This window comes from Vipera ursinii (assembly GCF_947247035.1).
Source record: "Vipera ursinii genome assembly, chromosome: Z".
NCBI lineage: Eukaryota > Metazoa > Chordata > Lepidosauria > Squamata > Viperidae > Vipera > Vipera ursinii.
Genome location: NC_139517.1, coordinates 76,851,336 through 76,865,596, shown reverse-complemented (window position 1 = coordinate 76,865,596; position 14,261 = coordinate 76,851,336). Strand labels below are relative to the sequence as shown.

The 14,261-nt window shown below is 35.0% G+C and overlaps 1 protein-coding gene across 1 annotated transcript in view; it reads right to left on the bottom strand.

The window, feature by feature from the left end:
- The window catches only part of NPHP3 (nephrocystin 3), a gene marked incomplete at its 5' end in the record, with an annotated part of 50,009 nt that overhangs the window by 28,243 nt on the left and 7,505 nt on the right, over positions 1-14,261 (bottom strand). Inside the window, 8 exons of the mRNA XM_083376519.1 lie at positions 261-363; positions 1,540-1,637; positions 2,213-2,356; positions 3,740-3,854; positions 4,895-4,998; positions 8,762-8,941; positions 9,773-9,847; positions 11,261-11,408. Of these exons, the coding sequence (XP_083232645.1) occupies positions 261-363; positions 1,540-1,637; positions 2,213-2,356; positions 3,740-3,854; positions 4,895-4,998; positions 8,762-8,941; positions 9,773-9,847; positions 11,261-11,408 (967 nt within the window). The remainder of the gene's footprint in view (positions 1-260; positions 364-1,539; positions 1,638-2,212; positions 2,357-3,739; positions 3,855-4,894; positions 4,999-8,761; positions 8,942-9,772; positions 9,848-11,260; positions 11,409-14,261) is intronic.

Genomic DNA, 14,261 nt, shown 5'->3' with positions numbered 1-14,261 from the left:
ATAGGCATACCTAATTGTAATAGCAAGCAATGGAACAAGCATAATTTCAACAGTAAATAACCTGATATTCTAAATAGGGCTTTGTTGTCTTTCATCCATTTTAAATCATGAGTTATCCATTTTTAGTGCAGAAACGTTTGATTTTTTTTCTTTAAAGTTGTATCCGATAAGTAAATATTTTTCTTTTTAATTTGAAATATTTTTAATTAAACCTGGTTAAGTACAAAGATAAAGAATTTGTATTTATGAAGCAGCAATACCTGTTCTTTGGTCAGCTTTAGGTTTGCGCTGTTGCATTCTTCATTAATAAGATATTTGACACAGCTGACAGTTAATGGTTCAAGATGAAGGGTAGGCCACAGCCTTTCAATGAGAAAGCAGAAAATGACAGTCACGTGCAGAATTTAACTTTTAAAAAGAGTAAATTTAAATTCAAGAACAATGTTAAAAACCCACGGCAAATGTCTTAATCTTCAGTGTTCTGAAAGTTATGTGTGCCAGATAACAAAACAATTGTGTAGATCAGGGATCTTCAAATTTGGCTGGCTGAGGAATTCTGGGAGTTAAAGTTGAATTCTGGGAGTTGAAGTCCACAAGTCATAAAAGGGCCAAGTTTGAAGACCCCTGGCTTAGATACATAACTGTCTCAAAATCAAATAGTGATCATTAATGGTTCTTACCAAACTAAGGTGCCAAAAGGCTTACATGCCAACATTTTTATTAAAAGACTTGAATTGAAAACAATGCCTCTTAAATGTTAACAATCTGAATTGGGTAGTTAAATGGGTACTTAATATCCTAGAAAACAAATATAGAGGTAAAAATGGAATTGACAGGAGAAATGGATATTATAGAGAAATAATAAAATGATGGAATTCAACAAGTATATGCAAAATTCTTCACAAGAAACAAAAATCAAATGCAGAAGTATAGGATGAGAAATATTGAGCTTGATAATAGTACTTATGAAAAGGATCTTATAATAACGATTATGTACAAATTATGAACTAGCCATAAATAACATAATTTTGCATAGCAAAACATTAAAATCAAATTATCCCATAGACAAAATTTTACCACAGAGAAAATCTTTTCTTATTCAGCAAGCCAATAAAATCATTTTAAAAGATGCCATATCAGAAAACACTCAAACAAAAGATAGAATCCAGGTACCAATTCTGATAGTCTTATACCCAAGAAAAATGTTTTGTGATTCTTTTTTAACCAGTATTATATACAAGTGAACTTTTTTCACATGTAAAACACATCTCCCATTTGCATTCTGAAGTGCTACAATTCAGGAGCATGTATATTTTCTGAATGGCCATCACAGTCACCTTGTTGCAAAAAGCATATTGCTTTTCTCATAGATATGCCTATTTGTGTTCATGGATTCATAGTAGAAACATTCTGCCATGTACAGGTGAAGCTGATTCTTATAGGGCACTCAACCTGCTGTCTGCAATTCAGAAGAAAACTACCATGTCTGATTTTCCACAGCTGAATGGCATCATTTATCGTAAAACAAAGCAAGTTTACCTCCAAGCTTGTGGACAACTTTCAACATTCACAGATACGACAACTCTTACGTTCACTGGCAGTGGATCAATCAGCCACTTCATATGCTTTTCAGCTTGCTGAAAGACATAAGGTTAATTTAAAATTCAGAATGCTGTAACCATAAATGTATTTTTAATATTTTTCTCATTTAAAAATATTGTTTACATTATATTTCAACTGCCTTCATAAAATAGAATTGCAGAAGAATTACACATACACAACCTAAAAATATGTGTTTAATATTACATAAATTATAGTTACTATCTCCAAAAACAAGAGCTTTTCCTGGCCTCTCTATAATGAGTTTTCGTTTTAGCTTAGGATGTTGCAGGCAAGGTTTTGATTGTTAAAACATGTTTTATATTAAAATTAAAATTTAAATGTTTATTAGATTGCTTGGTTTGATTGTATATATAAACTAAACCATAGCTTAGCATATGTAAATCCAATCATTAGAAACAATGAGCAATGTTCTCTCCCAGTTGTATTCAGGTTTCTTATTTTCATGTGTGTGCAGTTACAATGTGAATGCATTTTCTGTGTATATTTTTGGTGCACTGTGCAAAAATTTTTTATCTTATTAAATAGTAAAAAGTAATTTAAGCAATTCTAAATCCGTCTTTCAGTAAAGCAGAAGTCAAAAAATATATACCTGTATCCGATCAACTGAATCAATAATGATTATAATACTGCCTTGCTGGCGAGCAGAAAGTTTCTCTAGCCAACGAGGAAATTCTTCTAATAATTTAGCTGGTTCCAATGAAGTAGGTGAGACTGACCAGGAATTTTGCATAAGCTGCAAGAAAATAAACAGAAACAAAAATCCTTCATCTAAATAATATTTTATCTAAAAATGAAACAAAGAAGCAGACTTGAGTTTTTTATTTAAAGAAATATTAGAAAAAATATTTTAACTGCAAAGTATTTTGTGGCCACTCCAGCCTGCCAACTTCTGTCCAAAGCCTGGAATAGGAAGTTAACAATACATTAACAACCTCTAAATCCAGACTTAGACTACATGCTACACCATAGTTTAAATAAGCCAAGAACAAAACCAAACTGTGGTTAAATGTTCCATAATTTAGTTAACACACTGGTTCTAACCATGAAATCACTCAGCATATTATACATTTTCCTGCTCCTCAGCCAAATGACAGATCCAATGTATCTTTGTTGCAGCAAAGTACATTTGCACAATATCCTACTCTGAAACTAGATCACAGAATAATAGTACTGAGAGATTTTTTAAGATCCTATGAATGAATCAGTGTTAAATGTAACAAATTATGATACTTTTAAAATCAAAATATACAATTGTTAGGCCTTTGAAAGGAACAGTTATAACTTCACAGAATGATTTATATGAGATTCCCAGGTGCCTTCTAGCCAAAGAAAGCTTGAGCCTTAGAAACTGTATAAAGACAAGGAATTGGGATATTTTTCAGTATCACAAGTAAATAAACTAAGAGAGGCTAGTGCATTAGCAGAACAATTGCCAACTGAGAAATGTAAACTATGTTTGCCTAAAGTCAGTAACTTAGGAAATATAGTCTAGATTTATTGCTTAGCCTGATGGCTAGAAATGACAGCAGAATATGTTTCTTATGCTCAGGATACTTTATAATAAAGGGATATTTTTTGTTTTTGCAAATCTGATACTAAGGCTAAGTAAAAATAAAATTTAAGCTTGAAATTATTACAGTCCAACCACATATGGATTTGCAAGGACCCAAAAGTTTGAGTTTCTGCAGTCACAGAATCTATATTTAAGTTTTACCAGATGTTTAAATCAGAATAGACTCTCAGTGACACTGTTTAATTTACTCTGCCTATAATCTCACTTGGTAATTTATACTATGTTAACTACAGTTCTCGATATTCATGCTTATTTTAGAGCTTAATTTTGATTTTTAGACTATAAAACAAAACATGATTAATAATCAACTAATCCTATATTTGTAATTTCTATGACATTTTTAAATCCCAAGTTTATCAATTTGTCTTAATTATTTTATCCCTTTCTCTAGTTTCTTTTTTATATTTATATATTTTTTGAAAGCATCAAATGAAAATACAAAGAACAGGAAATTTAAGCATAATATAAGGAAACAGAATTCTCATTTTATTAAGTGAACAATTACTCTGGTTCCCATGTGCTAATACAGTTAAATAGACCTACCTTTAAAGTGAGACGTTTGAGAATCAGTGTAGGCTCTGAACTGCTCGACATGGGTTTACCAACAAAATGATAGAGAATGAGTGTATTTGGAGAATGCTTCTGTTGTAACTGAATCCTAGTAAGAAAAAATATATATACTTATAAGAAAAAAAATATAATTATCAACTCAAATACTACAAACAGTTCTACCACAATATAGATGATTATGTTATTGCATTGGAAAGTTATTTTTTACATGGCTATATTTAATTTTTTAAACACTGAACTATCGACTAGATATTAATGATATTTTCAAAAAAGCAGAAAAGGAAATCTCTTGATCCTTGCCTCAAGAGATTGGCCCACATAGTTTATAGTCAATATCTTGAGATATTAGGAACTGAATATGACACCTTCTATATGGTAACACATTTTGCCAATAAACTGCCATTCTTTTCCAAAAATTGATACTTCTGTGCTGCAGTTTCTTTGGCATTTGGTCTTAAGACTAGAAACCTGAATGGTGTCATCATAACAGTTTAAATTCTAGATAAATTAAGGTAAATAAACAAGCAGTATAAATGTTGGTACAGTATACACACACATTTTAAACTTTAAATGTCTTTATGGGTATACCCACAGATTACAGTGAGACATCAAATAAATGCAACTAAATTAGTTTTGATGTTATTGCACAAGTGGAACATCTTTTTTCCTTTCCCTGCTAAACTACATTCCCACCAAAGTAAAATGTCAGGAATGTTCACAAGGAAAGCTGATTGGGGGATCTTGAAAACCCAGAGTCTGTGATAAAGTAACAAATGTATAACATACAGAGCCTGGCTAACCTGAAAAAGACTCTATGGAACAAATGGAGGAGAGGGGAAGACAAACCCTTATAACATGATAGAACACTTTGTATATGTTGCAAAATGAGGAATATAAATGTTGTAGGTGTACTGATTCATTAGCACTATGTCCACTGAGCTAGTATATTATAACTGTTATGAAGTGAATAGTAAAACTGGATTTAAAGGATATCTGGAATGCACATGAACACATATCTGAACATACTTGTACAGCTTGGTATTTCTTGAAGAAGGAAACATTTTTTAAAAACGTACATTTCCTAGAAATACAGGTTTTTGTTTTTGTTTTTAAAAAAATTCATAATACCATTTTGATAAAAGGAGAGATTTTCCAGAGCCTGGCTCTCCAGATACAAGGAGGGGTGGAATTGGTGCAGGGGCTGCCACCAAATCATTCAGACGTTCATAATACTGCAAAGAAAACAATGTAATACAATAAATAACGGTTGAGTTAGGTGCAAACATTTATATTTATTTGATTTTAAACCTGTTAATCCAAAGATTAGTCTTTTCCATATTAATTTATGAGCATATAAAAGAATACATTGATGTTGGCTCAATTTATACATAAGGTATAATTGTTAATTAAAGAATCAAGACTGGAGGGGACTAGGAAGAGACTCTTCTCTCCGCTTTGGAACATTCTTCCTCTACGGTAAAAGGTTCCTGGCCTTTCAGAAATACCTAATGACCCGGTTCTACCATCTTGCTTGGGGCACAGAGAAGAGCAGGCAGGTTAGAACCTTCCCACCTTTTAAATAACTTTTAATATCGAATTTTAACTATCTTTGTCTCTCCTTTAAATTTTTACATTTACATTTACATTTTATGTTTTTTAATTGTCTTTTAATTACATTTTATTTGTTTTTTAATTGTCTTTTAATTACATTTTATTTGTACACTACCCAGATTCCCTCTGTGAGGGATATGGACAATTTCTGAATATGATAAATGAAATAAAGTTAAAACAGAATTTACTGACCATGACTGTCCTGATTCATATTTGACTAATTAATGGACAGATTAATTAGTTCCCACTGGTTTGATCAGCATGAAACAGCATGAAAAACTCAAATGACAGTACAATTTAGTGTGCATCTGTTACCGGACCAATTAGGTTTTAGAGTACTTTGAGACAAAATTTTATTTACCAATACCTTGGTCTTAAAATTCACTGATTTTTACAAAATGAAGCTGCAGTTCTCTCATTCTTTTCAGACACTTCAGCCATCTTTTTTTTTTCATTTCAGGAACAACATATTAAGGAAAAAAATAGCTATGCAGTGCAAGAGTATACCCAACCTATCTAACTCCAAAGTGATTTTTTGTTTTTATAAAAATATGGGAGTACTATAAAAATATGCCATTGGTATCCAATCAGGTAATTAACATTTAGACCACCTTCATAGGCTATAGCTACAGGTTATGTGATTTGTTGCTTTTTAGTATTTTCATACAATACGGCAACTACCTAATAGCTTATCCTTTCTGCTCAGCCTCACAATTATGCAAGCTCAGTAAAGGGCTTGTGGAGGTGGTTCGTAAGAATGGATTTGCCCTTGTTACCGGCAGAGGTTTTCTCTTTTATTATTTTCATTTCTTAAGTATGATTTTGTCTTTGTTTGATTGCTTACGAAAAATGTTCCTGCCCTTGCCTAGATATATATGGCAAGGTTTGTTCTGCCTATCACATATGAAATAACAGAAGCTTGTATGTTGTCCTTGAAATGCAAAAGTGATTCTTCTCAGAAGCTCTGGAGGTAAGCACAATGCTGTGTAGTTGATATACTTCAGGCAGTATTTCTACTTGTAATTATTAATTTGGACTGTATTATTTTTTATATATGGATCTTTTTTATATCCTTGACCATATGTTCTTAGGGAGAAAAAACCTTAAAAGATATAGAATAAAACTTTTCTCTAAGAATGGAAAATCGAATAAGTACAGAATTGGGGAGAATTGGCTTGGCAGCATACAATATGAGAAAGACCTAAGAGTGGATCATTAGTTGGCCATCAATAAACATGCTAGGCCAGTGGTGGCGAACCTAATTTTCTACTTGGTTTTGATAATTTTACTTTATTTTATCATTACCTGATGAAGAGAAAGAAGAATTTACCCAGGATTAAGAAAACAATGAAGTTTAATTATATGACAGTGTGATATGCAAACCTACTGTTTATAAGGTAACATTCTATGCAAATCAGGTAACTGTGAGTTGTCAGCCAAGGAAGGTTTAACTTAAAAATTCTGGTTTAGCCTTACACATGCAATTAGCTACACAATGTAAGCTTGCTTCCCCTGTAAGTGAAAGATTAATGACAAAAAATGAATATATACACAAAACAAAAAAACTTTTATAGCTAATAGCTTAAATTCAACACTACCAGTGTAAACCAACTTTATATAAATTTATAAGAATACTGCATTACTACATTCTAAACATTAACCATAGCATCAAATGGCTTAAAACAATAATATGTTATTTATTAGTTTTGGTTCTCCATTTTGGAATCATTATTATCTTCAATTTTTTTCTTCAAATATTTGTTTATTTAAGAAAATGTATATGGCCGCCCAACTCACTATCAATGATGGGCAGCTGGGCATCTTACAAAGATAAAATCCCAATAAATAAATAACAATAAAAAGCAATAACCCACCCCCACCCCATGGTGACAACAGTCAATCAAATAAGCCACTTGAAGGGCTACATCCCACTGTGGATTTCCCAGGCCCGTTGGCAAAATCAGGTCTTCAGGGTCAGTTGTGAAAGAGTTTCAAAGTGGGGACCAATCTTATTTCTGCTGAGATGTTTCAGACAGGAAGCCACCACAAAGAAGGCCTTAGTCCCACCAGATTTAAATATAGTCCTCAGCTTACAACCACAACTGAGCCCAAATTTCTGTGCCAAGTGAGATACTTGTTAAGTGAGTTTTGCCCCACTTTACAACCTTTCTTGCCACAACTGTTAAGTGAATCCCTGCAGTTGTTAAGTTAAAAATATGGTTGTTAAGTGAATCTAGTTTTCCCATTGACTTTGCTTGTCAGAAGATTACAAAAGGTAATCACACGACCCCGGGACATCCAGTGGTCATTAAATAAGTGTCAACTATGGCAAGCATCTGAATTTTGATCATATGGCCATGGAGATGCTACAACAGTTGTGTGAAAAGCGGTCATAAGTCTATTTTTTCAGTGCTGTTTTAACTTAGAATAATCACTAAACTGTTGTATGTCCAGAACTACCTGCATACATTCAAGTATCCTTGCACCCTTAATCATCCTTCTTACTATACCTATCTTTCATTGTGCCAACAACTTACCAAGGGAATGGATCTACAGAAACCAAGAAATACCCATATTCTGTATACGTATGGAGTTACTATTCCCATATAAAATGATGAATGATTGTCTGTAAAGCTCACTGTCACTGTGTTTGAAAGTCAACAGTAGATTGTTGCAATGTGATACAAAGATATCACACTCAGTTCAATTTAAATCCCAAAAATCAATGGGGCTTCAAGTCCCTTAATTTGGAATCAGATCATGCACATTTAAATGGAAAATATTTTATTATAAGCATGCTTAAATTTGTCAACTTGCTAAAATGTACCAACTTGCTAAAAATGTATATTGTGTAAAAAAATCAATGTAATCAAGAACTTGTCAAGTTGATGGATTCCTCATAGGGTCTGCATGGTGGCTCCAAATGTCAAATAACTTAAAATAAACAAAAGGAAGAGACACTAATAAATTAATATTATGCAACCTGTGCCCTTTTCAGCTGTGGTCCATAAATACAAATTGTGCTAATACCAGTGTGCTTTTTATTCTAGAAAGTTTCAGAACAGAGGCTTGAAATTAAATCTGCATAATCTATTGCTGTCCAATAAGGTACTTTTGCATTATCTCAGTAGTCAGATGCTAAAACTAGAATCATATCATAGCATTTTATTTCCAAAGAGAGAAACAGGAACCACATCCAACAATTTTTAATACAGAATTATTAGCATCAGTTCCCAAACCAGGCCTGTCAACTAAGACATGAAAGCTCATGAAAGCCTCCAAGGTTATCCTCAGATCTGTTTTCCCCCCTCTATTTTCAACAATGAAAAAGGAAAAACCCACAAACATTTATGCATTTCCTTCCTGGAGAGGGAATGTACTTACTTTGTCAAATCCTAGCTCACATGTTGAATTAGATGCCTGCTGGAAAGCCTCCATTTGTTCTTGTTCATCATGTGCATCCCATAGCACATCACCAAACATTTCCTCTTCGGGAACTGAAGAGTCATCATTATCAGTTACATCTTTCTTCTCTATATGTAAAACTTCACAGCCCAATATATCCTGTATAAGAAGAGAAGCAAATCCTATGAAACCATCATGAGTCTTCTTTAAGGGCAGTTTCTAAAAGACAGTATTTCAGGATCTGGTTTCCTCTCCGGCATGAAAAAGGACTCTTCACAATTTGTTCACATATAAGAACACTGTGGAACTTCCAAATTTTGGAGAGAAAAAAAGAATTTTGGTCTGAGTCAGTTAATAAGGTCACCTATATAGTATCCTCCCTCTTTTAATAAGTGTACCACAGAGTAGACTATATACTGTATGTAGCTCAGTGTGGAACTGTTGTACCATCCATACAACCAAGTCACTTTACGTTCTTATTGAATTCAATAGTAATGAAAGCCAAAATTAACAAAGGATTACCTTAGCTGTCACCTCACATATTCCTGGAGCAGAAAATTCTGTATTTTAACACTATACTAAGCTATCCCAGAAAGTAAAGCATTAGGTTATAAATATTTTTAAATCTAGAGAGAAAAAAACCCTGCATCCTAAATGACATGTAGATAAACTAGATACTTTCAGAATATTGGCAGATACTTGCTTTTTTGAAAGATAAATATTAAAGTGATCTAGTCAAACATCAGACAGCATAAACCAGCCAATAAGCATTTAGTATAAGATGCTTTTTAGATAATTAACCTGACACGGTATTTGAATTTGCAAACACTTTCATCCTATTCATGCTTTATATGAATAAAGTACTTTAGATGTAAAATTCAGGCATAATTAAATGTTCTGACATGAAAACAGAATCAATGTGTTCTAAAAATTAGAACATTTATATGCTGCTTTTCCATCATCCACATAATCTTCAATGCAAGATAATACCTGCTTTATAATCTTTTCCACATAACTATATACTTCATATGCTCCTTCCTCTAATCCTCCCATGTGGTTGATGATCTTAGGGGAAAAGAAAGAAATCATATTAAAAGATTAGGTCACCTTATAACGGACAAGCTTTAATAACAGAAAGATTTATAAGTCTAGTTTTATATTCAACAAAATTTACATACTTCTGGTGAAGGCCAGGTTCTTAATGCAAACAACAAATACTCAGATTCCATATAAAAAGCCTGAGTGAAGCCTGTTACTTAAACACAAACATCAAAATATGTGTACAGATGCCCAGAAAAAATAGTTCAAGTTATCTTTATTCTCTAATCAATGTACTTTTTTAAAAGCATAAATCTAAACACATTTGATTAGTACATACATGCTTATTAGATAATTGATCATTGGACCACTACATTTTCCCCTTCTAAATATCCTGTAACGTAAGAGTTTGATACTCCACAATGGACATTCAGTTATGAGCTATATACCTTTAGCTTTCTAGAGGCAGCATTCTACATTCAGTAAGAATAAAAAGGGTAATCTGGATGAAAATTTACATTAAATTATATTTTGAAAGAATTTTTTTATAAAATGATGTATCATGGGTATTTGACCACCAGATAGACTACAGAAAATGTATAAAGGAATTTCTAATAAGTGCTGGAAATGTAGTCAAAATCCAGCCTCATTTTATTACATGGTCTTGCAAATATATGTGAAAACATACTGGATTAAACATAACAATGACAATGCAGAAAATATTTAAGATACAAATATGATTTTTTTTAGATATGAGGAACAAACCAACTGAAAAACACTTTGGGGTGCTATTCCTTCATATTGTGACAGCTGCGAGGATTATACTTGCCAAACACTGCAAAGAAAAAGGGATGTCGACTGTTGAAGAATGGATTTTGAAATTGACTGAATTAGCAGAGATGGCGAAATTAACTGCTTTGATTAGAGATAATGGATTAGACAGCTTTAAGGGACTGGAAATTGCTTGTGGATTTTCTATGCCCTAAATACAACAAAAGATGGTTAACAGAGGGATTTGAAGATTAGTGTAATGTTTAGCTTAACTTGTTGACTGCTTTTCTTCTGTGTGTGTGTGTGTGTGTGTGTGTGTGTTTGTGTGTAAAAGGGGATGAGAATTTATTGCTTTTTCATTTTTTTTCAGCACCCAGTCGTGGTGGATTCTATATGTTAAGTGCTAAATGTATTTGGTATTTGGATCACCTTTTTCTCTTTTTTTTTGTATACTCTTTTTTGGTTTGTGTTGTTACTGCTGAATGTATGCTTTTGTTTTGTTTATTTGTGTTTTTCTGTTCTGTATTTTACCTTTCATGATAAAACAAAATAAACAAATAGGGTAATCTGCAAATCCTGTTAATACCATTTGTTACAACTATGTTACATAAACAAAAAGATACCAATCACAATAAATGCTCCACTTTTATAGGTGTTTTGCCTCATTACCTTTGCTTTGTTCACAAAATGAACTTGCTCAATTAATTGCTGCACAGAATCTGAACTGACTTGACCATCTTCTAGCCGGTGGTAAATGAGCCGAGGTTTCCCTTCAGGATTTTTTAAAAAGGCTTCTTCACACTCATCCAGTAGATACCTAGATTAGAAATCAGCATTCTTCTGCTATAATACTTTGCTGCAGTAATCAGTTAGCCCAAGATTGTATTTTTCTAAAAGCTCCAAACAAAATGGTCAAATATCAAGCATTTTTAAAAACCAAGGACAAAAGTTTATCTACTCTACAAATAACTACTATAAATATTAATTTTACAAAGAATAAAGCTAAAAGGGTAGCCAGATCATTTAAGTTCAATAGCAATTTAAAACTTCATAGGATCCCCCATTCTTACCTTAAACTGCATGAAGTTGAATGTCTCCCCCAAATATCTGTTTTCTCACATTTCTCATAGGAATTGCATCAGATCAATCACGAATGTAATAAAAGTACAAAATTTACGATGCCATATAACAGATTGTGAACACTTTGTTCAGTAGGTAAGGTAAAGGTTCCCCTGCACATGCATGCTAATTGTTTCCAACTCTAGGGGCCGGTGCTCATCTCCGTTTCAAAGCCGAAGAGCCAGCGCTTGTCCGAGGATGTCTCCGTGGTCATGTGGCCGGCATGACTAGACGCCAAAGGCGTACGGAACCCTGTTACCTTCCCACCGTAGTGGTCCCTATTTTTCTACTTGCATTTTTACGTGCTTTCGAACTGCTAGGTTGGTAGAAGCTGGGACGAGTAACAGGCGCTCACTCTGTTACGCGGCACTCGGGATTTGACCCGCCAAACTGCCGACCTTCTGATCGACAAGTTCAGCGTCCCAACCCACTGAGCCACCGCGTCCCTTCTTTGTTCAGTATTGCCCATCAACTCAGTGATATTCAGGATTTCATAAGTCTTTGCCCAATCCTATCAAAGATGTCAAGGACTATAAACAGAACCTTCACTTTCATTTTTGAGTTATCCATATGAGATCTACTTATGCTTCAGATCTAGCTTTTACTGCCTACTATGATGGTTGAAAATATCCCCACAGAACTTGGTTAAAAAGCCCTTTTCATAGAAAACTATGGTGGGAAATTTCTGAGCAACAGAGCATTGCACAGCACTGTTTCCATTCCTAACCTCTCCCAATCAACAGGAAAGTAAAACAATAATAATATTTTCATGCAAAAAGGAAAATGAATTGCTAGGAAACCTACTCTACATTTCCAAAAAAAATATTGCACATTTGCTTCTTTTAAGAATTAAAAAAAGGTTGCTATTAGGTTGCCAAGCCTTAGTTTTCTCTGTTGAATTTAACAGCTTGCTAGCACTGATTGTGACAAGAAAGCATGCTGACAATTCTGCAACCAGGTGTTGTTATTGTTGTTGCAGTGTCTGGAGTGGAAAAGACGAAAAGATGTAATATAAATAATGCCTATGGATATGTTAAGGTATGGATAAATACCTTAACAAGATGCTGAAGATTGACAGTGAGGGGGTAAATAAAGATAGAAGGCTCACTTCTCTCACAAGAGACAGAAATAAAACCCAAATTCTTGCTCCAATCTATAAGGTACAGCTAAATCCACACAGCTATCTGGCATTTTGAAGTTAACTGGTGCTGTACCAAAAGAAACAGAGAACCAGGGAACCTAGTATCCTTACAGCTATAGTTGCATCTGCAAAGGGACAAAAAAGCCAGACCAATTCTGGCTGTGTTTTAAAGAATTAACAAGATGGCAAGCACTGTTTTGGTTCTATACAAAATATTTCTAAATGAAGTGATAAAAGTCATTACACTACTTTTTGTCTTTAGAAAGTATGAATAACAGAATAGGAAGGGACCTTGCAGATCTTCTAGTCCAGTGGTGGAAAACCTATGGCACGCATGCCAGGGGTGGCACTCAGAGCCCTCTCTGTTGGCACACGCACCAGTGCTGGCAGCAGCAGGTCCATCAGGCCACCACCACCGCCCAGAGCAGGAGCCCCGCCCAGCAGAAAGGAGGTGAAGCAGCCGACTAGCAAGCTCAAGTAGAGGTGGTAGAGCAGAGGTCACCAACCATTGTCGATTGGTGGACTGGAAGAAAAGGGGGGGAGAAGCATTTTGCATGCATGCGTGCACGGGGCCGCAAGCATGTGCATGCTGCAAATAGGGCGGGGCTAGTGCCTGCATGATACTCACTAGCCCTGCCCCGTTCTTGCGTGGTACAGCGCCTTATACTAGCACCTTGCAGCACGGTGGCCCATTTTTGCGCCCCTGGTTTTTGCATGCCAGAGGCGGCACTCAGAAGCGCCTCCATGCCCCCACCCCCGAGGGCACCATAATGCTGATGCGCCCCTGGCATTTTGCAATAAATAAGTGGGTTTGGGGTTGTGGTTTGGGCACTCAGTCTCTAAAAGGTTTGCCATCACTGTTCTAGTCCAATCCCCTGCTCAGGCAGGAAACCCTATACCAGTGATGGCAAACCTTTTAGAGACTGAATGCCCAAACTGCAACCCAAAACCCGGGTGCCAGTTGGGCATGGCCCACTGGGTGGGTGTGGCCTATTGGGTAGATATGGCCAATTGGGTCGGCGTGGCCCATTGGGTGGCCGTGGCTGCAATGGTAATAGCACACTGGGTGGGACTAAAGTTCAATCAATTCCAACTTTGCAAGATCTTTTTTTTCCCACATGAGAAGTTAAAATTAATTGATTGAACCTTTTTTCTTTGCACATGGCAGCGGAGGCCTAAAGCAAAAGGTTTTATAAAACCCAGCTGAAGGCCTAGGACTGGGGGCGACAGTGCGCATGCCCACAGAGAGGGCTCTGCATGCCACCTGTGGCACACGTGCCATAGGTTTGACACCACGGCCCTACACCATTTCAAACAAATGGTTACCCAATTTCTTCTTAATGTTTAATACAGTAGAGTGCTATGAAAACTAAAGTTCAGGAATCAGGAGCAGGAAGAGGCAAAAGTTCC